The 22,207-nt window shown below is 36.0% G+C and overlaps 4 protein-coding genes across 6 annotated transcripts; 1 reads left to right on the top strand and 3 right to left on the bottom strand.

Annotated features, from left to right (window-relative positions):
* Positions 348-3,750, bottom strand: LOC109839942 (premnaspirodiene oxygenase-like). 2 transcript variants are annotated; one of them, XM_020408408.1, is made up of 3 exons: positions 3,412-3,750; positions 1,664-1,758; positions 348-1,166 (listed from the first exon to the last, which is right to left on the bottom strand). In XM_020408408.1, the coding sequence occupies exons 1-3, from the start codon at positions 3,683-3,685 to the stop codon at positions 537-539; spliced, it is 999 nt and encodes a 332-aa protein (XP_020263997.1). In that variant the 5' UTR covers positions 3,686-3,750; the 3' UTR covers positions 348-536. The 2 variants fall into 2 exon arrangements, with proteins under 2 accessions (XP_020263997.1, XP_020263996.1); XM_020408407.1 differs by lacking the exons at positions 348-1,166; positions 1,664-1,758 and adding an exon at positions 1,997-2,814 and having other exon boundaries at positions 3,317-3,750.
* LOC109839941 (rac-like GTP-binding protein 2) lies at positions 7,177-17,741 on the bottom strand. 2 transcript variants are annotated; one of them, XM_020408406.1, is made up of 9 exons: positions 17,533-17,741; positions 17,322-17,439; positions 16,838-16,925; positions 16,622-16,731; positions 15,992-16,055; positions 15,816-15,880; positions 15,649-15,714; positions 15,382-15,491; positions 7,177-7,507 (listed from the first exon to the last, which is right to left on the bottom strand). In XM_020408406.1, the coding sequence occupies exons 2-9, from the start codon at positions 17,418-17,420 to the stop codon at positions 7,474-7,476; spliced, it is 636 nt and encodes a 211-aa protein (XP_020263995.1). In that variant the 5' UTR covers positions 17,421-17,439; positions 17,533-17,741; the 3' UTR covers positions 7,177-7,473. The 2 variants fall into 2 exon arrangements, with proteins under 2 accessions (XP_020263995.1, XP_020263994.1); XM_020408405.1 differs by having other exon boundaries at positions 17,550-17,740.
* Positions 19,210-19,820, bottom strand: LOC109842095. Its single transcript, XM_020411007.1, has 2 exons — positions 19,656-19,820; positions 19,210-19,452 (listed from the first exon to the last, which is right to left on the bottom strand). Exons 1-2 carry the CDS (start codon positions 19,818-19,820, stop codon positions 19,210-19,212), a joined length of 408 nt encoding a protein of 135 aa, XP_020266596.1.
* On the top strand, positions 20,913-21,785 carry LOC109842094. The gene is made up of 2 exons (XM_020411006.1): positions 20,913-21,210; positions 21,307-21,785. The coding sequence occupies exons 1-2, from the start codon at positions 20,913-20,915 to the stop codon at positions 21,783-21,785; spliced, it is 777 nt and encodes a 258-aa protein (XP_020266595.1).

The following is a 22,207-nucleotide window of genomic DNA, read 5'->3' as shown; positions in this document are numbered from 1 at the left end:
ATTTTCGGCTTCATGTTACTCTAATTGAAGCTGCTCTATTTTGAAGGAAAAAGAAAAAATAAATTTGTAAAAGAATGATGACAGAAACACTTACTTTGATATACAGTGATTTGTATTTTGACAAACATGGATATCCATAAGGGAATGGTTAACAATAAATTATTTGACATAATCAGTGGTCATTCATACAAATATCCAAACACATTTCCTAATGTAATTGTAATATATAAGACTGAACAACTTCATGTGGGTCAAAGTATATACAAAATTGCATAATGTGAAATAGATGATCTTTTTACTAACAAATACATTAAACTCAAGATTGAAATAATTTTCCTTTTGGACATCAGTCATTGAATAATATATGGTTACCAACTAGATCAGATTCAAGGCCATATATTTATTTTCACTACATATAGACACTGAGTTCATAATGACAATATCAATATTCATAAAAAGAAGAAAAAAGTTCAAATATAACAATACCTACGTCCATTCTGTATTTTCTAGCATTTAACATATTGCAATAACATTTATTAATTCTCTGTCTGTGAAATATGAGGAGTGGCATGCAAAAGTAGGTCAAACTTTTTATGGACAGTGATTCCGAATGATTCGGACATGTCAAGACTCTCGGACTTGATTTTTATGGCAGTGGGAAGCTCCCAATCAAAGTAGTAGAGCAATTGAGCAAGTGGAAGTACCATCGTAGCCAGCCCAAATAGAATTCCTGGGCACATTCTCCTCCCTGCTCCAAATGGTAATAGCTCAAAGTTTGTTCCCCTGAAGTCTATCATGCTTCTTTCAAATCTCTCAGGTTTAAACTCTTCAGCATCTTCCCAGTATTGTGGATCTCTTCCAATTGCCCATGCATTGACAACTACTCTTGTCTTAGCTGGTATCTTATAGCCTAATAATTCACATTCCTTTTGGCACTCTCGTGGCAGTAACAATGGAAGTGGAGGGTGCAACCTCAAAGTTTCTTTGATTACTAATTGCAAATAATTCAGTTCTTTGACATCGTCCTCTGTCACTTTGGATTTTCCTCTGAGAGCATCGCGTACTTCTTTTTGTACCTTGTTCATCACCCTAGGATTTCTCATTAGCTCCGACATGGTCCATTGCATTGTTGAAGATGAGGTATCACTTCCAGCCCCAAATACATCCTGAAGTAGCAGACGCATATCGTTAGCTTGTAGACAGGCGTTAAACCTTGATAGAATGAATTAATTGGATAATTGCCTCACTCAAGCATGCAGAAAGAATGTTAAACATTGATCCTATGATTTCTCCTCACAAGATTATCTATAAGGAAGATTATGTGATGATTGTGGGGGCTTGCCTTTTTCCCAAAGGAGAATAAAAAGAAAGAACAATGATCTCGTTGGTCATTATATGTCTTTCATTACATGATAGGACATTTTCATTTTACAGAGACCTGATGCATGAGGAAAAATCAAAATCAAAATCCATATTCTGTTTGTTCATAGAGAGTTTCGAACATCTGTAAAGGAAGGGAATGGATGGTTAAACTTGATGACAAGTCATATGTATTAGTCAGTTTGGGAAACAAAACTAATTATGCTTTGAAATAAAATTATATGTAGTCACTTATAATGAAAAGAAAGAAAAGACAGAAAAGAATTTAGTGCTTAGTAGTTACCAAAATAAGGGCCTTGATGTTATCGTTGCTGAGTTCAAAGTCACCTTTCTTCTGAAGTCTCAGCAGTACATCCACGAAATCCTCTGTTAGTTCACCTCTGCTATGACAAACATGGATATCCATAAGGGAATGGTTAACAATAAATTATTTGACATAATCAGTGGTCATTCATACAAATATCCAAACACATTTCCTAATGTAATTGTAATATATAAGACTGAACAACTTCATGTGGGTCAAAGTATATACAAAATTGCATAATGTGAAATAGATGATCTTTTTACTAACAAATACATTAAACTCAAGATTGAAATAATTTTCCTTTTGGACATCAGTCATTGAATAATATATGGTTACCAACTAGATCAGATTCAAGGCCATATATTTATTTTCACTACATATAGACACTGAGTTCATAATGACAATATCAATATTCATAAAAAGAAGAAAAAAGTTCAAATATAACAATACCTACGTCCATTCTGTATTTTCTAGCATTTAACATATTGCAATAACATTTATTAATTCTCTGTCTGTGAAATATGAGGAGTGGCATGCAAAAGTAGGTCAAACTTTTTATGGACAGTGATTCCGAATGATTCGGACATGTCAAGACTCTCGGACTTGATTTTTATGGCAGTGGGAAGCTCCCAATCAAAGTAGTAGAGCAATTGAGCAAGTGGAAGTACCATCGTAGCCAGCCCAAATAGAATTCCTGGGCACATTCTCCTCCCTGCTCCAAATGGTAATAGCTCAAAGTTTGTTCCCCTGAAGTCTATCATGCTTCTTTCAAATCTCTCAGGTTTAAACTCTTCAGCATCTTCCCAGTATTGTGGATCTCTTCCAATTGCCCATGCATTGACAACTACTCTTGTCTTAGCTGGTATCTTATAGCCTAATAATTCACATTCCTTTTGGCACTCTCGTGGCAGTAACAATGGAAGTGGAGGGTGCAACCTCAAAGTTTCTTTGATTACTAATTGCAAATAATTCAGTTCTTTGACATCGTCCTCTGTCACTTTGGATTTTCCTCTGAGAGCATCGCGTACTTCTTTTTGTACCTTGTTCATCACCCTAGGATTTCTCATTAGCTCCGACATGGTCCATTGCATTGTTGAAGATGAGGTATCACTTCCAGCCCCAAATACATCCTGAAGTAGCAGACGCATATCGTTAGCTTGTAGACAGGCGTTAAACCTTGATAGAATGAATTAATTGGATAATTGCCTCACTCAAGCATGCAGAAAGAATGTTAAACATTGATCCTATGATTTCTCCTCACAAGATTATCTATAAGGAAGATTATGTGATGATTGTGGGGGCTTGCCTTTTTCCCAAAGGAGAATAAAAAGAAAGAACAATGATCTCGTTGGTCATTATATGTCTTTCATTACATGATAGGACATTTTTAGTTTACAGAGACCTGATGCATGAGGAAAATCAAAATCAAAATCCAAATCCATATTCTGTTTGTTCATAGAGAGTTTCGAACATCTGTAAAGGAAGGGGATGGATGGTTAAACTAGATGACAAGTCATATGTATTAGTCAGTTTGGGAAACAAAACTAATTATGCTTTGAAATAAAATTATATGTAGTCACTTATAATGAAAAGAAAGAAAAGACAGAAAAGAATTTAGTGCTTAGTAGTTACCAAAATAAGGGCCTTGATGTTATCGTTGCTGAGTTCAAAGTCACCTTTCTTCTGAAGTCTCAGCAGTACATCCACGAAATCCTCTGTTAGTTCACCTCTGCTATTGCCATCCACCTTTTCCTGCTTTCTGTGATCTTGGACAATGCTCTCGAGTATCTCATCTTGTTTCTGATGGCATCTCTCAACCCTGGATTTAATTTGACTAACCATGCTTAGCAACCACGAATACGACGGGAAAATATCGGTCAAGTCCGTGCTCCCTGCCAACACAACCCCTTCAGACAAAGTTGCTAAGAACTTATCTTGGTACTCAAACTTATTTCCAACGGCTGCCCTTGTTGTTATCTTGTTGGCCATCTCAATCATCATCTTACTTAGATTTATGATAGAACCATGTGTAGATTTCAAGGAAATAGATTGGGTGAGACTTTCGACTGCTTAGTAGCTCTAGGACGCAAATTTTTCGCAGTTGCCTCCAGTTCTCGCCATAGGGCCCAAAGGACATACTCTTTCCTCTGTAGGAAAAGATGTCCATAGCAGGAAACAAAGGTCTAGTGGCAAAATTGGTATCATGTGTCTTCATGAGCTCTTTAGCTACTTCAGGAGAGGAGACAATGAGCATAGAGACCTCTCCCAGCCTCAAGTGCATGAGAGGGCCATAGACTTTGGAGAGCTCTTGAAAGCGATGATGAGGCAGCTTTGATCCTCCTATTAAGTGATGGATGCTTCCCAGAATTGGAAGCTTCCATGGCCCTGGTGGAAGTCTCTGATGGGATTTATTTGCAAATTTGAACAGTAAGAAGATGAACAATGTTGCAAGGGAGAAAAATGTGTAAATGGATTCCATTGTTAAGGATGGACTGAAAAAAATAATAATAAAAGATTACCCTTGATATTGGAGTTGGTTCTAAGGACCGAAGAATTGCTATGTATTGTCTATCTGTGTCTAAGAATCTGCAGGCCTTGGATCCTTGAAGATTACGACACCTTAACTTTGTTTATTTCTCATTTTGGTTTCATATTTCTAATAGAGCATGGAATTATCCGCTCACAAGATATAAACATCCATTTCTATTATAAACCACAACCATGTACGTGCTTGTGCTTTATGAAGTAATCGACGTATAAGAGTAGAAAAAAAAGGCGTCTTATGCATCTAGCTTGTTGTGCACCAGTCTGTTTTAGTTATGTTCTAAATTGTCAACTTGGATTCAGTGACATTGATTTATCTAGTGACCCTTTAAAATCTTTATTAGCAGGCTGTATAACTTATAGACTATTGTGTTTTGTTTGTTTCTTGTTGTGGTCATGGATTTCCAAAGAGGGGCAGTTAAGAACCTATTTTGCTTCTATCAGGATGTTAGAAGTCCCTGTGAACTGCGTATCTAACTAAAACTTTTTGACGGCTGTCTAAATAGTGCGAAGTATCGACTATAGTCATTGCAGTTCACGGAGGATGTGGTTCAAATTCTCACCTCTAGTCTAGGATGGGATGGATCGGTTTGATTCTCTTGAAGAGATTATTTCATTAAGATACTCAGATTTTGGTAGTACTTTTAGTGAGATTTGGCGGTCGTCAGTAATTTATCTTGAGAAAAGTTTTTGTTTTTTTTTAACCCTGATTTGGAAACCCGGGCCTTTATTGGTTAACAGCTTGGTTAGGGGTGAACCTGCTTTGTGCTTATTTGCAATTCTCTCCAGTCCTCTCCTCAAGCATTAGGTGACATCCTCTTAATCCTTATGGGTTTGTAACTGTAGGTTTGGGAAATCTCCTGTTGATTAAGGAAACTTAACTTCTTCTTTTGTTTAACTAGAGAAATTAGCTAGCTCCCATTTATATTGAATAGATATTCTGTGTTGATTTGGGTTGTGCTGATTAAGATACCTCAGCTTCTCCTCTAGTTGACTTCATATGCAGATTCTTTTTCAGTCTCCGCATTAAAGATTCTCCATCATCCTCTCTGTGTGATCTCCTCCGTATTTTAATTCCTCTTGTCACATGCTTCTGCTTCCTAACAAAGTTACAGGAACCAAGAGACGGGTCATATTTTTAGCCAATTAAGAACTCATTCCTGAAATATCATAATCTTAAGGTCATGGGATGTCGAAAGAAAAAAATTTTGCAATAACTTTGAAAATAAAAGGATACAACCTTGCAGTTTGCAAATAGAGTGGCACTGTAATATACCTTGCTTTCGAGGATAGTAACGTCGGTTATTACGTGATATTCATCTGATTTGAAGTGAGATCTCTTGAACTGATAGGAAATGAGCTCCCTGATACCTCAATGTCCTGGCCAATTGTTCGTTGCGTGCCGTCTCTTCGTTCTTTCTTGTTGTCTTCTGTTTGGAGAAAAAAGGCTGTTGGATTGTGGCCGAAGCTGGAATGCCTACAACGTTGGCTATTAATGCTTCTCCCCCTTGGAATAAGCTCAATCTATACGTCCTCCAACGGACTTCAATTAATTGGAAAAGTTAAATGTTCAAATGATAAAAGCATTTAATCTTAACTCCACTTATTGCTATAAATGAAGCTAATCTCTTTTTTGTTCGTTTAATTAGTTGTGGTGTGAGCCACAGAGGAGGGACTCACCCAAGCTCGTTAGTCAATAGTCCGATGCTTGTTCGATCCCTTTTATACAAATGTCGAACTTATTCCCAATGTGCTTATTCGATTAAGAATATTTCTTAATCCGTATCCGACCAACTTAAATAATCAGGTTGTTCGGTGTCTGACCCGTCTAACTAATCAGCCTTAAAGATGGTGTTGTTGGTGAATTGATGAAGCCATCATTAAAAATATGCGTTTATTTTTTTATTTTTATTTTGAAAATGCCTTTACATTTAAAAAAAATAATTGTAAATGCTCTCACGTTTAAAAAATTCACAAATATGCCCTCCGACTTAAAAAATGAAAAATAATGTCTTCACGCTTGGAAAAATTCATACATGGTCNCGTGAAGTTTTTCTCATAACAAAACTTCACGGGAGTTGAACTCCCGTGAAGTTTGGGAAATTTTTTTTTAAAAACCGACCCAGTTTCAACCAACTGGGTCGGTTTTTATAAATAAGATTGAAATGGGTCGTTTTTTAAAATCCCAAAGTGGTCTGTTTTGAAAATTTGTCCCGAAGACAAAAGCATGCTCACATTCATAGGACAAATTTTTAAAACCAACCCTTTTCATGATTTAATTGTCAAAAATGACCCGTTTCTGTTTTATTTAGAGAAACCGACCTGGTTTCAGCACTGTCGCTGAAACCAGGTCGGTTTTTGAAAAAAACTTTACGAAACTTCACGGGAGTTGAACTCCCGTGAAGTTTTTTTTCATAACAAAACTTCACGGGAGTTGAACTCCCGTGAAGTTTGGGAAAAAAATTTTCAAAAACCGACCCAGTTTCAACAAACTGGGTCGGTTTTTATAAATAAAATAGAAACGGGTCGTTTTTTGCAATCATGAAATGGGTCGGTTTTGAAAATTTGTCCCACATTCATATCTATCTGTTTTCTTTGATGATTCGATCACAACAACAACTCCAGTTTTATGTTATACACAACGCGTGTACCGAAATTCTAGTGAGGAGATTAAATAAACCCCCTTTTTGTATTGGAGTTGGATTTAAGGTCGGAAGACATAACAATAGATAGTTTATTTGAGTCAAGGAATCTGCAGGACGTCATTCCCTTTGATCTAGACACCTCCAGTTTGTCTACTAATTGAGGTTTACACTCTCTAGGCTCACATGTTGCCTACATTAATTTATTTTAGGAAGAAAATGATTTTAAAAGGAAACCACTGCTTTTCCACCAAGGAGTCCATCCCCAAGACGCCAAACATCAAATTTCTATCATAAGATCATGTCATATATATATATATATATTTCAGATTTGTTCATAGAGCAATAAGGTGCGTCATTACTCCATCAAGTAACTAGCATACAGCAGTAGAACATACTTTCTTCACCTTAGACTAGCTAGCTTCTTACACGATACAAGTAGTTAAATATTCCTTTCAACAAAACATTAGAGAACCAAAAGTTCCCACTATCCATTTAAACAAATTGTTGTCAGTTGGCTTGGATAAATAGACGCAGAGGTGAGAAGCAAACTAGCACATGCACTTTAGGATAAGACGCCGAGATGAGCAGTAGACTATTGTGCTATGCAACACAGGTACCTCCGCAAACCCAGTTCCTGCATCACACGCAAAGTTAAGCTCAATACAAAATAAACCAAGAAGGTTAATAAGTTTTGAGATCATTTAGAAAATGTAATGCTAACTAACACACACGGGCCATAGCCTAGAAGCCAGCATGCGCGCATGCGCATTAGCATACTGATGCGAACTGGGTGCTGATCAGTGTGTGAGATATGAGAATAGATATTGGAATGGGTAACATCTTCATATCATAGTTGCCCCTTAAATTTGTTAATAAAGAATCTGGGATCGTCGCGTATGCTGCATATGTTAGGTCTATTTGTACTTGGTTCGACATAATGTATCTGTCCATAATTATGTTTAGGCATAAGATATCCTGCTGCTAAATCCCTAGTCAAGTGTTTTATAGGGCAGCCATATATGTTGGGCCTCATTCCACGATATTGGATCCATGAATAATTGTAACCTGGCATCATCAGTTATGCCCATTGCTCAAAATCCCGGGTTAACAGTATGAAGATTGTTGGCTGACTCAACATGAGAACAAATATGCCCTGAAATCATCCTCACACTGAAAGTCTTGGATGGGGGTCATAGTTTGGAAAAATATAGTAAGGATAGGTTCAAGAATAGGCATAAATATAAATAGAACAATACAATTTCTTATGACTTTGAGGACAGGATTATGTGAAATTTTTAACTATTTCAGTTAGTTTAGTATGAACATTAAGAGAGGTAGTTTATCAAAAACATGTTGTATTTGAGGAAGCGACAGATGTCTCAGTTATCAGATATATAGGTGGGCATGGTGATCATATTCTAAAGTAGGTGAGTTTATCTTGATAACTAGTACTTTTTATTAGTGTCACTCAAATATAAAACTTAAACCAAGAGTTTTCTCTATTGGATAGGCTTGGCTGATAGGATTCTTTTTTATTGGGAATTAAGTTGGTCATCAATGCAATTCTATTGTGCGTAAGACTTGTAGGTTGGTGATAAGGAAAGCCACAAGCGAACTCCTATTACGACTCTAATTGCAGCATGAATAGAAGTCATTATGGGCTTGGACTCTTATTGGGCTTTAGATCGTATGGATTCATATTCCAACTAGAACTCATATTCCATGGGCAGCAGGGAGTTGGGGTCTTCAAGCCTATATATATACAGTCTGTCAAGCCAATTATTATCGTCAATCTACAGAGCACCAATCAAGAATAAAGAGTTCGCTTGTAAAGCCTATTTGATATTTTCTCCCTTTTTGTTCCTTTATTTGAAAGAGTTATCTTTTCTCTCTTTTGGAATGCTTCAAGGATTGAGTGATTGAGAGATCTCTATATTGTATTCCTCACAATTTAGTAAAGCTATTCTCCTTCTTCGCTCGTGGACATATGCTACTAGCTAAACCATGCATATCTGTGTTCTTGTGTTCTCGATATTTTTCGTGTTGTCGTGTGATTAATATCAGTTTATCCTGTGGATTTATCATAACAATTTGGTGTCACTGTGGATTTATCATAACAATTTGGTGTCAGAACCCTCAACTATAGATCAAAAAAGAATATGACGACAACCACTACGAAGTGAGATATTGAGAAGTTTGACAGCAACATTAGTTTTAGTCTTTGGCAAGTTAGAATATTACCATGTTGACACAAGAGTGGATTGAAGAAGACTTTGTTCGGGAAGTCGAAGAATTCAGCTACCATGAAGGAGAAAGATTGAAACAAGTTGGATGATAAAGCTCTCACATCAATCCACTTATGTCTAACAAACGAGGTTCTGCAAAAAGTTCTCACAGAGAAGACAGTTGTTGACCGGTGGTCTAAATTAGAGGATTTGTATTTGATGAAGTTGCTCGCTAATCTCCTTCTCTTGAAGTGGCGTTTGTGCACACTTCGGATGTCAAAAGATACACCTATCAAATCTCATATTGGTGAATTCAATTCTGTAATTATAGATTTGAGTAAGATATTAAAATTGATGATAAAGATCAAGCCCTATTATTATTGTGTTCTTTACTACCTTCAGTTTTTCGTGTTGTCGTGTGATTGATATTAGTTTATCCTGGAGATTTATCATAACAAATTGGTATCAGAACCCTCAATGACGACAACATTAGTTTGACGGCAACCGCTGCAAAATGAGATATTGAGAAGTTTGACGGCAACATTAGTTTTAGTCTTTAGCAAGTTAGAATATTACTATGTTGACACAGAATGGATTGAAGAAGACTTTGTTCGGGAAGTCGAATAAGTCAGCTACCATGAAGGAGAAAGATTGAAACGAGTTGGATCAGTGTTTTTAAGGGCGCATCGGGGCGCGCATCGGGCGCGAGGCGCTTCGGCGCAATAGCACACCGCCCCGCAGCAGGAGCGGGATGCTACACTTGCGTGGAGCGCCCCGCAACGCCTGACGAAAAGCGAAAGGCGCACGCCTTATTTCTAGGACCTCAAGGGTTAGGGTTCAGGTACAAATTCGCTTCCCACTTAAACCCGAAGTCAAAAAGGAAAATCAAAAAGGGAAATAAAAAAGGGTTAGGGTTCCTTTCACTCACTTTTTCTCCCGAGAGTCCTGATATCCACTCTTGCAGTCTCCTTCGGCAGCAGCAAGCGACGACGACGACGACTAGCGACGATGACAGGCAACGAAGACGACGGGCGACGACGATCAGCGATTAGCAGCATCAACGAACAGGTAAGTTTTCTCCTTTCTCTTTGTTTTTTTTCCTTTTGTTTTCTAGTTTTCTTTTTTTTTTCTCCTCAACGACAAGGTTCTCCGTTCTTATCTTTTTTGCCACATCAGATTTTAACAGTAGCTGACTGATTTTAACATAGTTATTTTTTACTGTAGCTATTTTTTACTGTTGGATCTTTTATTTTTTTTAAGTTTTTCTCACTCCTCAACGAGAAGGTTCCAGTTTTCTTTTATTTTTACTGTAGCTATGTTAACCGTAAAAAATTTAACTGTAGTTATTTTGTACTGTAGCTAATTTAAGTTTTAACACTTAACAGTAAAATTATTATCTGATAGTGCATTTTAAGAGTGCTATAAGTTACTGTTGCTATCATTTTGTTACTGTAGCTATTATTTTGTTACTGTAGTGTAGGTATTTTAAGAGTTCTATAACTTGATTTGCTTCAATGATTAAAACATTATATTGTGATATGGTAGTATATATTTTATTTATCTTGAGTCCTTGACATTTTCTATGTGAAATTTCAAATATTTATTTTTTCATGCATCTTGTGTATCTTCAAAAATTTTGTGGTCTGGAGTGTACCTCGCTTTGCTCGGGCGTGCGCATCGCATTGCGCCTTGCGCATGTGCGCGTAAAATGACTTTGCGCCCCGCATTGTGCCTCACGCATTGAAAACACTGAGTTGGATGATAAAGCTCTCACAGCAATCCAGTTTATGTCTAGAAAACGAGGTTCTACAAAAAGTTCTCACGGAGAAGACAACTGTTGACCGGTGAGGATTTGTATTTAATGAAGATGCTCGCTAATCGTCTTCTCTTGAAGTGGCGTTTGTACACACTTCGGATGTCAAAAGATATACCCATCAAATCTCATATAGGTGAATTTAATTCTGTAATCACAGATTTGAGAAAGATATTAAGATTGATGATAAAAATCAAGTCCTATTATTATTGTGTTCGTTACTGCCTTCCTACAATCACTTCCGGAATACCATAATTTATGGTCGAGATTCTATTAGCATCAAGAACGTCAAAGAGAACTTGTTGAATAAGGATAAGATCGACAAAGAGTTAACAACAAGAGAAAATAGTGATAAAACTGATGGCTTGTTTGTTCAAGGAAGATAGGAGGAAAGAGGTTTTGAAGGTAACATGTATAAGTCAAAGCAGAGGAATCTGACATGCGAATATTACAAGAAGAAAGGGCACATCAACATCGATTCTTACAAGTTGAAGAACAAGAAGAAACAAGAAGAGTATGAAGAAAAATCAAAAGAATTCGCAAAAGTTTGTATTGCTAAAGATGTGATTTTATTAATTACCGATGATAAAAACAGAAGCATGGATGATTGGATTTTGGATTCAGGTTCCTATCATGTGTCCTAATCCAAATTGGTTCACCACTTATAAAGTTATTGATGGTGGAATTGTTCTCATTAGGAATAACGCCTCATGCAAGACTATTAGGAAATGAACAATTCTAAGCAAGATGCATGAAATTAGGCATGCTCCAAGTTTAAAAAAGAATATCATCTCTTTGGGCACACTTGATAGTCTGGGGTGCAATTTTTTTAGGTGAAGGCAGAGTTCTTAAGAGTTATAAAAAGGCTCTCTTGTGGTTGTGAAAAAAAATATTGGCAGCTTGTATGTTTTGAAAGGTTCTAGCGTTACCTGTTCGGTTACAATTGCATCATGGATATTAGAAGTAGATACTACCAAATTATGGCATATAAGACTTAGCCATATGTGTGAGTGCGGATTGACCGAGATGAGCAAGAATGGTCTTCTTTGTGGACAGAGTACATGAAAATTAAGGTTCTGCAAGCATTGCATCTTCAGAAAGCAAAAACGAATTAACACAACAGTGCATCTAGGAACCTTCACAATTGCCTCAAATGATGGTAGTTTGAGATATTTGTTGATCTTCATTGATGACTATTCCAAGAATGTTTGGGTCTACTCCTTGAGACATAAAGATGAGGTGTTTATGCCTTTCAAGCAATAAAAGTTTTTTTATTAAGAAACAGACTGAGTGGCTGGTTAAGAAGCTTAGAACAGATAATGGCTTCGAGTTTTGTGGAGAAGAATTTAATAAGTTCTATAAAGAGCGAGTCGTTAAACATCGCATAGTCCCTCGCACACCACGACAGAATTTAGTGGCAAAATGTATGAATAGAACCCTTTTGGAGAAAGCTCGTTATATGTTATTCAGTGCAGGTTCAGGCAAAGAATATTGGGGAAAGCAATGAATATGGCTTGTTACTTAGTGACCGATCGCCATCTATTGCCATTGGCTATAAAAATTCAGAGGTTTCATCTGGTAAGCATGTAGATTATTATAATCTTAGAATATTTGGTTGCCTTGCATATGCGCATGTTAGTCAAGAAAAACCGGAACCTCGAGCAAAGAAGTGCATGTTCCTAGATTATGCATCGGGTGTAAAAAATTTTAGGCTATGGTTTCCTAATCCAAAATATTCTAAGATTATTATCAGTCGTGATGTCACTTCTAATGAGTTTACTATGTTCCACTAGAAACGGCCATCAGTTTCAATTGATGATGATAAAATGTGCACTACAAGACAGATGGTAGAGTTAGATATTCGTGATTCAGCTCTTCAGCAAGATAAGACTACGCAAGTTCAGCAGTCAAATCCCGTTCAAGTAGATGAAACACCTTAGCAACTGCAGAAAGAGCGAGAATACACTATTGCTAGAGACTGATCTAGACGAGATATTTGACCATCACGAAGATATGAAGATAGAAGAGCTTATGCATTGTTGGTTGACAATTTTGTACTCTTCGGCTATACAAGAGCTATTTCAGGTGATGACTTTATTTAGAGTTACAGTCGTCGCAATTCAGTCGATTTATTGAGGCCTCTTTCAGTTAGCAAGTTCAAGGTGGGCTTAGACTTGATCGATATGTGCCACACTTAGATGCTCTGCAGGGCTACTAGAGAAGGTGGAGTAAGTTAGCTAATTTGGAGTGAGAAATCTTCAACATATTTAAGTCAATGTGGAGATTTATTAGTGTAATTCAAATATAGATATAATCCAAGAGTTTTTTTTCTATTGAATAGACTTGACTAAGAGGATTCCTTTTCTATTAGGAATTAAGTTGGTCATAAATGCAAAATCCTATTGTGCATAGGAGTTGCTGGGTGGTGATAAGGAAAGTCACGAATAAAGTCCTATTACGACTCTAATTGCAGCAAGAATAGAAGTCATTATATGTTTGGACGCTTATTAGGCTTTAGAACATGAGGACTCCTAATCCCACTAAAACTCCTATTCCATAGGCAACAAGGAGTTGGGATCTTCAAGCCTATATATGTACAATTTTCAAGCCACTTATTATCAATATAAGAGCACCAATCAAGAACAAAGATTTCTCTTGTAAAGCCTATTTGATATTTCTCTCTTTTTGCTCCTTTATTTGAGAGAGTTGTATTAGGCTTTTTGAGATGCTTTAGAGATTGAGTGATTGAGAGATATGCACATTGTATATCTCACAATTTAGTAAAGTTATTCTCCTCCTTCGCCCGTGGACGTAGGCTACAAGCCGAACCATGTATGTGTATTATTGTGTTCTCGATATTTTTCGTGCTATCTTGTGATTGATGTTAGTTTATCATGGGAATGTCATAACACTTTCTTTAAACCATCTTAATGTTGAACCAAAAAAAATGACCACGAGCAACTTCTCATATCCATTTTCTAAAGAAAGTATGAATTAAACTCCTTGGTAAAAAAGGAGCGTAAGGCTATCGATAGCCCCATACTACAGGAAGCACGTCTGAAATCTTCTCAACCTCAATACACATCACTTTTTTGAATTTTTTAGATTTGGTAAATGCTTCATGAATCAAGATGCCATGAACTTTCTGGTCGATCATTATTGCAGGGGAAAAGGATAGCAATTGGGAGACAATCCATATTAGTGTCTCCTCCCAATTATTGTTTTAAGGCAACAATACCAACTGCCATTTCTAAGCCCTCAATGTTCAGAAGAATCAGAAAATGTCCTCTGCAACATTTGTAACGATAAGAAAGCCCAAATTTCTACCAGCTTATTAAATCACCCTCCTCGCAATAAAACTAATAATGATGTCCCCAAAATATTCGAGAATTGAAACATCCATTACTTCCACCGAGTAAAGTATCACTATAGGTCACATGATATGATTCTTTTGACTACATTACCTATCCTAATGTCAGTAATTATCACTTAGATAAATGAAAAGAGAAAATATTAGTTTATTTGTAATACCCAATCCAAGGTCGACACTAACGACCAATCTGAACCCTGCTCCTAACTTCTATGCCTATCCTTTGCCAATCCTACCTATTTCAGCTCTGTAAACATAAAGACACACGCAATGCCCACAAGTATACACACCTATCCCCATCCAAACATAAACTGTAACCTAGTGAGTTAGGGCAAACCATATCCTACCCCCTTTACCTATTTAAACCCTAAGTTAAAACCTAACTCAACCCAAATACAAAGTTACAACCTGACCCTAAATTGTTAATTCCTATAGCCACAAACATTACTCTTATCTTAACTGTTTGAGTTTAAGGCAGGTTTAGATAGCATCATCAAGATCGCTTTTTGAAAATGGAGGAGGTTATAAACTGGTACTTACGGTTGACTAAATATTCCCTTCTAATAAGTAAGTCAGATAGTATTCTGTCATTGGTTGAACCCAATATAATTGTCGGAGAAAATGAGGCCCCTCCAATAACGCACACCTCAACTCATCTCTACGGTCATATTTGTCTAAAAATGAGAGCAAAAGCACATTCAGTTACACTTGGATGAATAATGTAACAACTAAAACACTCCTGAATGCCCATATTATATCAGAAACGAAGGGGCTGCTTGGTTCTCTTTGTAGAATCCTACTTCTCATTGTCATATACAGATTTGGTCCAATATTCTGACTCCTTCAAGAAATACTTCATTCAGATCATTCATTTGCAAAGTGCAGTATTTCATTTATGAAAGCAAATTTTACTCATAACGGTTGTACTATTTTATTTACTGTCAACAAAAGTGACACTAGTATTTTGGAGAAAGAACATGTAGAGATATTGATGTAAACATATTCCTTAAAACTATGCATCAACAATAAATTCACTACCAATTTGATAACATATTCAAAGATATATGCATGTTCAAGGTAACAATGATTTGGCTACTTACATCATTGAGCGACCAGAGCTTTTTCTAGCTTTCTTCTTGGGCAGCACTTCCTTCCTTCGAGGAGGTTGAAGTACTACCTTGATGGCAGTATCAAAAACTGCTTTGACATTCTATACAACAAAAGAGAGACAAAAAGAGGTGTTCAAGCTTCCATCTCAATACACATCTTTATAAACAGCACAGACTATGGCTTCTTTACTAGGGGATGTAGTCATTTGAAAGAAAAAAAATAAAAGAAAACAGGCATTTCATATCTAAATCGTGCACCTGTTGTGTCTTAGAGCTACATTCAATATAAGCTGCAGCGCCAATTTGCTTCCTAAGTTCCTCGCCCTAGAAGAATATAAATAGATATACAAAGTTCTAAACAATGTTCGCAAGTGAAAAAATATATGAAAATGGTTTTGTTTCTTAGACTACAATAAAACACTCACTTGTGCAGGTGTAATAACAGAAGCACCTGGATGGTTAGAGAGGTAGCCCTTGTCGTCACGAAGATCTGAAACATTAAACATTGTCACTAGAAATTCAAGATATAGCTTACGCTTGAAAGCCATGATCAAGCTGAATCCTTAATAAGTAAACGGTGAAGCTTGAACCGGGAATACACCTAGCTTAGTTCCAACAAGAACAATTGGAACATTTGGGGCAAAGCGGCGGAGTTCTGGCATCCACTGTTTCACAAAAACACAAGATAATACTATCATCCACCATAAGCAAGAAATGATTCATTCCATTAATTAGACCAATTAATAATGGTGACATCCAAAGAAAATTTTCTTTATTAAGTGTGGGAGCAGAGGGAAAAACTGGACAGAAGTGCAAAACATTCGATGCCTGTAATCCATATGCTATCACCCCCCTAAAGTTATATTAGCACGCTAGGTACATTGATAAACAAATATAATGATTATATAAGCTAAAGTACTTCCCCTGTTCCTGTGATATGCCCGAATCATGAACTACAATATCTTGTATTCTTGTTATATTAAATCTAAGAGATAGCATACAATATCTCGTATTCTTGTTATATTAAATCTAAGAGATAGCATACCAAAGTAGAAAGGGGGAGAACTAATTGGTCACTCTTACTTTCTGCCTAAACCAGATAAAGCACCTAAATTTTATAGACTCCACACTTTCTTACTAAAGAAATGAATGAGTTAGCCCAATTCAAATGCAATGAAGACGCATTTATATGCAAAACAAACCAAAACAAATATTACACGTTGATCTTTACCTTCTTCAGAACATTCTCATAGCTTGCTCTGCTGATTAAGGAGAAAGCCAGGACAAAGATGTCTGCTCCTCTGTAACTCAGTGGCCTCAGTCTGCTATAATCCTCTTGTCCTACAATACAAAACAAGTAAAATTAAAGGCACTAAATCCTACATCTTTAGAAACCAAAGAAGTTAATGTTCAAATTATTTTTTGAAATTCTTGAAAATTACAATACCAGCAGTATCCCACAATCCTAAGTTGACAATGCTTCCATCCACAGAGACATTAGCACTGAAGTTGTCAAACACGGTCGGGATGTAATCCTGCCCCAAAATGAAAGAGAACAAAATTACTTTAAAAAAATTTTAAATCTATGGACTCATGACGACAAGAGAAAAGACACCATTTTCCCCCAGAAAAGGGAAAAGAACAATAAAATTTTGGTGAGACAACAGAAAAGGCAAGAAATTTACAACGGTTCAATGAATCAAACAGAAAAATTGACCAAACACAACAGCATAATGTAAAATAGGAAAATCAAAGCACTGAATCTGCATAGATTTGCTCAAACAATCACAGCAGTGAATATTTCCTAGATAAAACACAACAAAAGAGATGAAACCCAGAAAAAATATTATAGCTTTCCTCACATAAAAAGGGTTTTAAGAATGTGGGTATTGAAAAAAATTGGATTTTTTTTATTTGGGGGGGCTACATACAGTTGGGAACTTGTTGCTAGTGTAGCAAATGAGCATGCAGGTTTTTCCCACAGCTCCATCTCCCACAGTCACACATTTAATGAACTTTGTAGCGCTCATCTTCGATCTCCAACTTCCACTTTAAACAACAAAATGGAAGAATTAATTAGAAACCAAATATTCAGAGAGAAAACGGCAAAAGAAAGAAAAGAAGCCTAAGATATGAACAGACGAAGGAGAGGCTTCTACCGCAAGATGTCCAAAACCCAAAAAAGAGTTCTCGGAAATGGGGGAAAACAAAGAGAGAGAGAGAGAGAGAGAGAGAGAGAGAGAAATTAGAAAAAAAAAAATATTTTTGCTGCAATCTTTTTCTGAGGGGGCTCAGAGAAAGGAGCACATTTGGCAAGAAAAGGACAAGAACAAAGGGCGGAGACTGGAGAGAAGCCCGAGAGAAGCGACACCGTCTTTATAAAGCTCGGACAAGGAACTTCTCCTCATCCCCTCTTCAGCATCGAACAGGATTCTTCCCTTAGATCCATTACCGTGTTGCCACGTGTACCAAGAAATTCGTTGACGTTCTGTTTTCCTATTTAGTCTTGACATAGGATCTCATGTGTACGTTTTCTGTTTGAACGCGATGCATGCCCTCTCTCGGTTTGTGTCTGTTTTCAATTTTCAAACGGTGGAGGGGGGGAAGGGTGAGGTGGGCCCGGGTTTATGTCTATTTACTGAAGTGCCCCTGAGATTCCTTGGGGGGAGGAGCGAGTTAAATGGGGGAATCTTTGGTTCGGTAGGAAATACACCAGCCGTCTCCTAGCCTCGTAAAAGAGTCAAGAGTCACTGTACTGAAAATATCACTGAACCCTGAAAAAGAGCTGACACCAAAATGTCTCTCGATATTTTTGATGTGATATATCTGAAAGTGAAGACTACATTTATGGAACACCCATTTATTTAATAAAATAAATTATTAATAAACAAAGTTAAGTGACTTAGACCATCCCTAACACAACGGTATTTTGGTGCAAAAAGTAGTTTTTTCACTGCGTGTGAGCTCCAACCCAGCCTCATTTTTTGTTGCATTTTAGCGTTGATGAACAGTGCAACATCATATTTGGCGTCGCATTGTTCATCACCGCATTACTATTTTTTTTAGTTTTTTACCTTTTAATTTTATGTATTTACAATTTGACTCTAATTATTTTATTAAATTTATAAAACAACCCCAATAATATTTAAATTTTATAATTTTACCCCAATTGTATAATTTGGACAAACTAAGTTATTTTTTTAAAATGAAAATAATGTTAAATTTTAAAAGACATTATTATTAATTATAATATTAAAATCTAGACATTATAAGTAAAGTCCTATGAAATATAAATTAAAGATATAAAGAGCAATCCTAATACATAATTCAAATATAAATTACATATCTGAAATACATAACATATAAAAACTAACACACATAATATAAAACTTTATTAAAATAAAACATAAATTACAAACTAAACATATAACATTACATAAGATGGACAAACAACTCTCAATAATCTAGTAGATCGGATCCAGAGTGTCCAATATCACTAAAATAATTGCCAAAACTAGAAGCAGACCCTTGTTCTTGTTGATTTCTTTTTTGTATTATTTTAATCTGTTGAGCGCGAACGTACTCACGTACGTTTGGATCAGCAATGGAATTCAAATCTTTCATTATAATTTTCCATTCATCTCTATCTTTTTTAATGGCTATGTTTTTCTCGTTCGATATCAAATGCTACTTGCTTGTCCAAGCTCGCCTTGTCTAACCTGTCTATAAGTCGGTTGTTATTTGCATCAATGGAGTCCACTACACTTGACTCATGATCATAATTTTTTCTTTTCAATTTGGCTTTTTTACCCCAATAGGTCATTCAGGTGGAGTAAATGATGACAGTTCAGGAGATGTTGATATAGGAGAATCCGGAGTGGGATTATCTGATTGTGACGAGTCGAAGTTCACACTTTGGGGTTGTCTTCGACCAACTTGTCTTGCTGTGGGGACATCATCTTTAATTTTTTCAAAATTTTTAACCATATTCCAGACAAGATCAAATTTGAAACCTTTTTTGTACTTTGGTTCTTGCATAAATAACATCTTTGCTCGAACTAACTGCAAATTATAGTGAACATCAAGTTATGTATTTCAAAAACAATAACTTGATTTCAAAATAATATTAATAGAATACTTACAATATCTTCATCTGAAGCACCACTTGGATTCAGATTCTCTATTTGTCTCAAGCACGCATTCAATTTTCTTACTTCATTACTTATTATTTCCATTCGAGAACGAACTGATCAGCTCGTACACACCTCAAAATGCTGATCTCGAAGTTCATTGTATATGTCCTCCACACGAGACCAAAATGCATCTCGAGACTGGTTTCTACTGATAATAGGGTCTTGAGAAATATCTATGAATACTTGACAAAGGAGCACATCTTCAGTAACCATGTATCCAGATAATCGAACAGACATTTTTTTTTTGTAAAAAACGGTTGGTTTGGAGATTAGGAATACTTTGAAGAAATACATCGAATTGGGTGGTTTGAAGTAGAAGCCGTGAATGTTATTTATAGCCAATCCAAATTTGGTTTTTTTTGTTTGAATTTGAATTTGAATTTGTCGGTGGTCAACATTTGAAATTGAATCGTTGTGTACAAACTGATCAGCTTTACACATTGTCCAACGTTGTCAGCGGGAATCATTTTCTGAAATCAGCTCAGCTTTACACATTGTCTAACATTGTCAGTGGGAATTATTTTCTGAAATCAGCTCAGCTTTACACATTGTCCAACGTATACAGCTAAGCATTCATTGAATTTGAATCAGCTCAGTTTTACACATTGTCCAACGTATACACAGCTAAGCATTCATTGAATTGTGTGAAAGCTTTATATAAGTGGGAATCATTTTTTGAAATCAGCTCAGCTTTACACATTGTCCAACGTATACACAGCTAAGCATTCCTTGAATTGTGTGAAAACTTTATATGAGTGGGAATCATTTTTTGAAATCAGCTCAGCTTTACACATCGTCAAATGTATACAGCTAAGCAAATTTGAATTTTGTGTCAAATTGATAACAGCTGGAAAGTATTTCCTGAAATCAGCTCAGCTTTACACATTATTCAACGTATACAGCTAAGCAAAGCTTTATAAATAGCATACTAGATTAGGTACCTCCACACAATTATTCGTTGTTGTGTTAAAATTATTATTCTCCATTTCTGCATACTTCAGTCATTCTTTTCTTACTTCAAAAATAAATTTCGATGCTGGAGGTCCATTATATTTATCATCATCTTCATCTTCGGATGATGATAATTTTCTGTCCAATATCATTGTAGAGATTGATGAAACCGAAGAAGTAATTTGTGAGTACATCAACAATAACATGATCCTCGCAAACAATTTACGTCAACAAAACTACCAACCGATCCATGGTGGCTAGATTCCCGGTCATGTAGTGATCAACCGCGATCGAGAAACTACGCATTAGAATTTGGTCATAGATTACTTTGCTGATAATCCATGTTTTGGAAAAGATATGTTTCGTCGTCGATATCGGATGTCAAGAAGTTTGTTCCTTAGTATTGTTGATGCAGTGAAAGATCATGACTATTACTTCCAACGACGAAGTGATGGACTTGGTAGAATGAGATTATCATCGTTACAGAAAGTAACAGCTGTTTTTCGCATGTTGGCATACGGTCTACCAGCTGATGCTACAGACGAATACATTAAAATAGGTGAGTCAAAAGCAACTGAAAGTATGATAAAATTTTATCTTGCTATGGGGGAGATAGTCGCAGAGCGGTATCTACGAACACCTAACGCTAATGATATTGCTAGGCTACTCTATATTGGTAAAAAATATGGTTTTCCAGGAATGTTAGGAAATCTTGATTGTATGCATTAGAAATGGAAAAATTATCCAACGATATGGTCTGGGCAATACACAGGACGTAATGGATCACCAACTATTATCCTTGAAACTATAGCAGATTATGATCTTTGGATATGGCACGCATATTTTGGTATGTCGGGCACCAATAATGATATCAATGTGCTGGAATCATCTAATTTTTTCTCTAATCTTGCTCAAGGTACTGCTCCTCCCGCTCACTATGTTATTCAAGGAAAAGAGTATAATGTGGGTTATTATTTAGCTGATGGTATATATCCAAAATGGGCTACTATTGTACAAATAATCCAACAGCCACAAGGTAGGAAGAAAAAATATTTTGCCATGAAACAGGAAGCATGTAGAAAAGATGTAGAACGTGCGTTCGGCGTTCTCCAATCTCGAATTGCAATTGTGGCAGGATCAGCACGTTTTTGGAAAAAATATGTATTACATGATATAATGAGTGCATTTATTATTATGCACAATATGATAATCGAGGAGAACGTGATCTTTATGCACCAATTTAAGAAGTGAGAGAAGCACCAACATCAGAAGTTGATATTGTAGCAGATAAAACTACAAAATTTAATCAATTTATTACACGTTACAGACAAATCAAGGATAAAGATGCCTATATTGCACTTCGTAATACATTGATAGATCATTTATGGGAGGAATACACTAATTCAGATAGCTAAGTGCATATTAAATTTGTAATTTTTACATTGTTGTTAATGTTTAATTATTTTCTTGTATTTTATTTTCTGTTGTGTTCTTAAATGTAATATTTTGGCAATATCAATAATAAATATAGATTATTTTAGCAATCAAGTTATTTTAATTAATAAAGTAATATTTTATTGTTTTATTAGTTTATTTTTTAAGTAATAAATCATTTTGTTTGAAAAATATGTGAAAAAAATAAAATTTGATATGTGGGATTAATTGTTGAAATA

The sequence above is a fragment of the Asparagus officinalis genome, chromosome 5 (assembly GCF_001876935.1).
Source record: "Asparagus officinalis chromosome 5, Aspof.V1, whole genome shotgun sequence".
NCBI lineage: Eukaryota > Viridiplantae > Streptophyta > Magnoliopsida > Asparagales > Asparagaceae > Asparagus > Asparagus officinalis.
The sequence above is the reverse complement of the archived record's forward strand: the minus strand, read 5'-3'. Positions and strand labels throughout refer to the sequence as shown.

Excerpts from the sequence above, each read along its gene's own strand:
- LOC109839942 (XM_020408408.1), bottom strand. The coding sequence starts at position 3,685 with ATGATGATTGAGATGGCCAACAAGATAACAACAAGGGCAGCCGTTGGA. Across the intron at positions 1,759-3,411 it reads GGTGGATGGCAATAGCAGAG|GTGAACTAACAGAGGATTTC; the intron begins GTGAACTAACAG and ends GTCATAGCAGAG. Across the intron at positions 1,167-1,663 it reads ACATCAAGGCCCTTATTTTG|GATGTATTTGGGGCTGGAAG; the intron begins GTAACTACTAAG and ends CTGCTACTTCAG.
- LOC109839941 (XM_020408406.1), bottom strand. The coding sequence starts at position 17,420 with ATGAGCGCTACAAAGTTCATTAAATGTGTGACTGTGGGAGATGGAGCT. Across the intron at positions 16,926-17,321 it reads CTAGCAACAAGTTCCCAACT|GATTACATCCCGACCGTGTT; the intron begins GTATGTAGCCCC and ends ATTTTGGGGCAG. Across the intron at positions 15,881-15,991 it reads TCTTGTTGGAACTAAGCTAG|ATCTTCGTGACGACAAGGGC; the intron begins GTGTATTCCCGG and ends TTAATGTTTCAG.
- LOC109842095 (XM_020411007.1), bottom strand. The coding sequence starts at position 19,820 with ATGTCTGTTCGATTATCTGGATACATGGTTACTGAAGATGTGCTCCTT. Across the intron at positions 19,453-19,655 it reads TTCGAGATCAGCATTTTGAG|TTAGTTCGAGCAAAGATGTT; the intron begins GTGTGTACGAGC and ends TATAATTTGCAG.
- LOC109842094 (XM_020411006.1), top strand. The coding sequence starts at position 20,913 with ATGTCAAGAAGTTTGTTCCTTAGTATTGTTGATGCAGTGAAAGATCAT. Across the intron at positions 21,211-21,306 it reads TGCTAGGCTACTCTATATTG|GACGTAATGGATCACCAACT; the intron begins GTAAAAAATATG and ends GGCAATACACAG.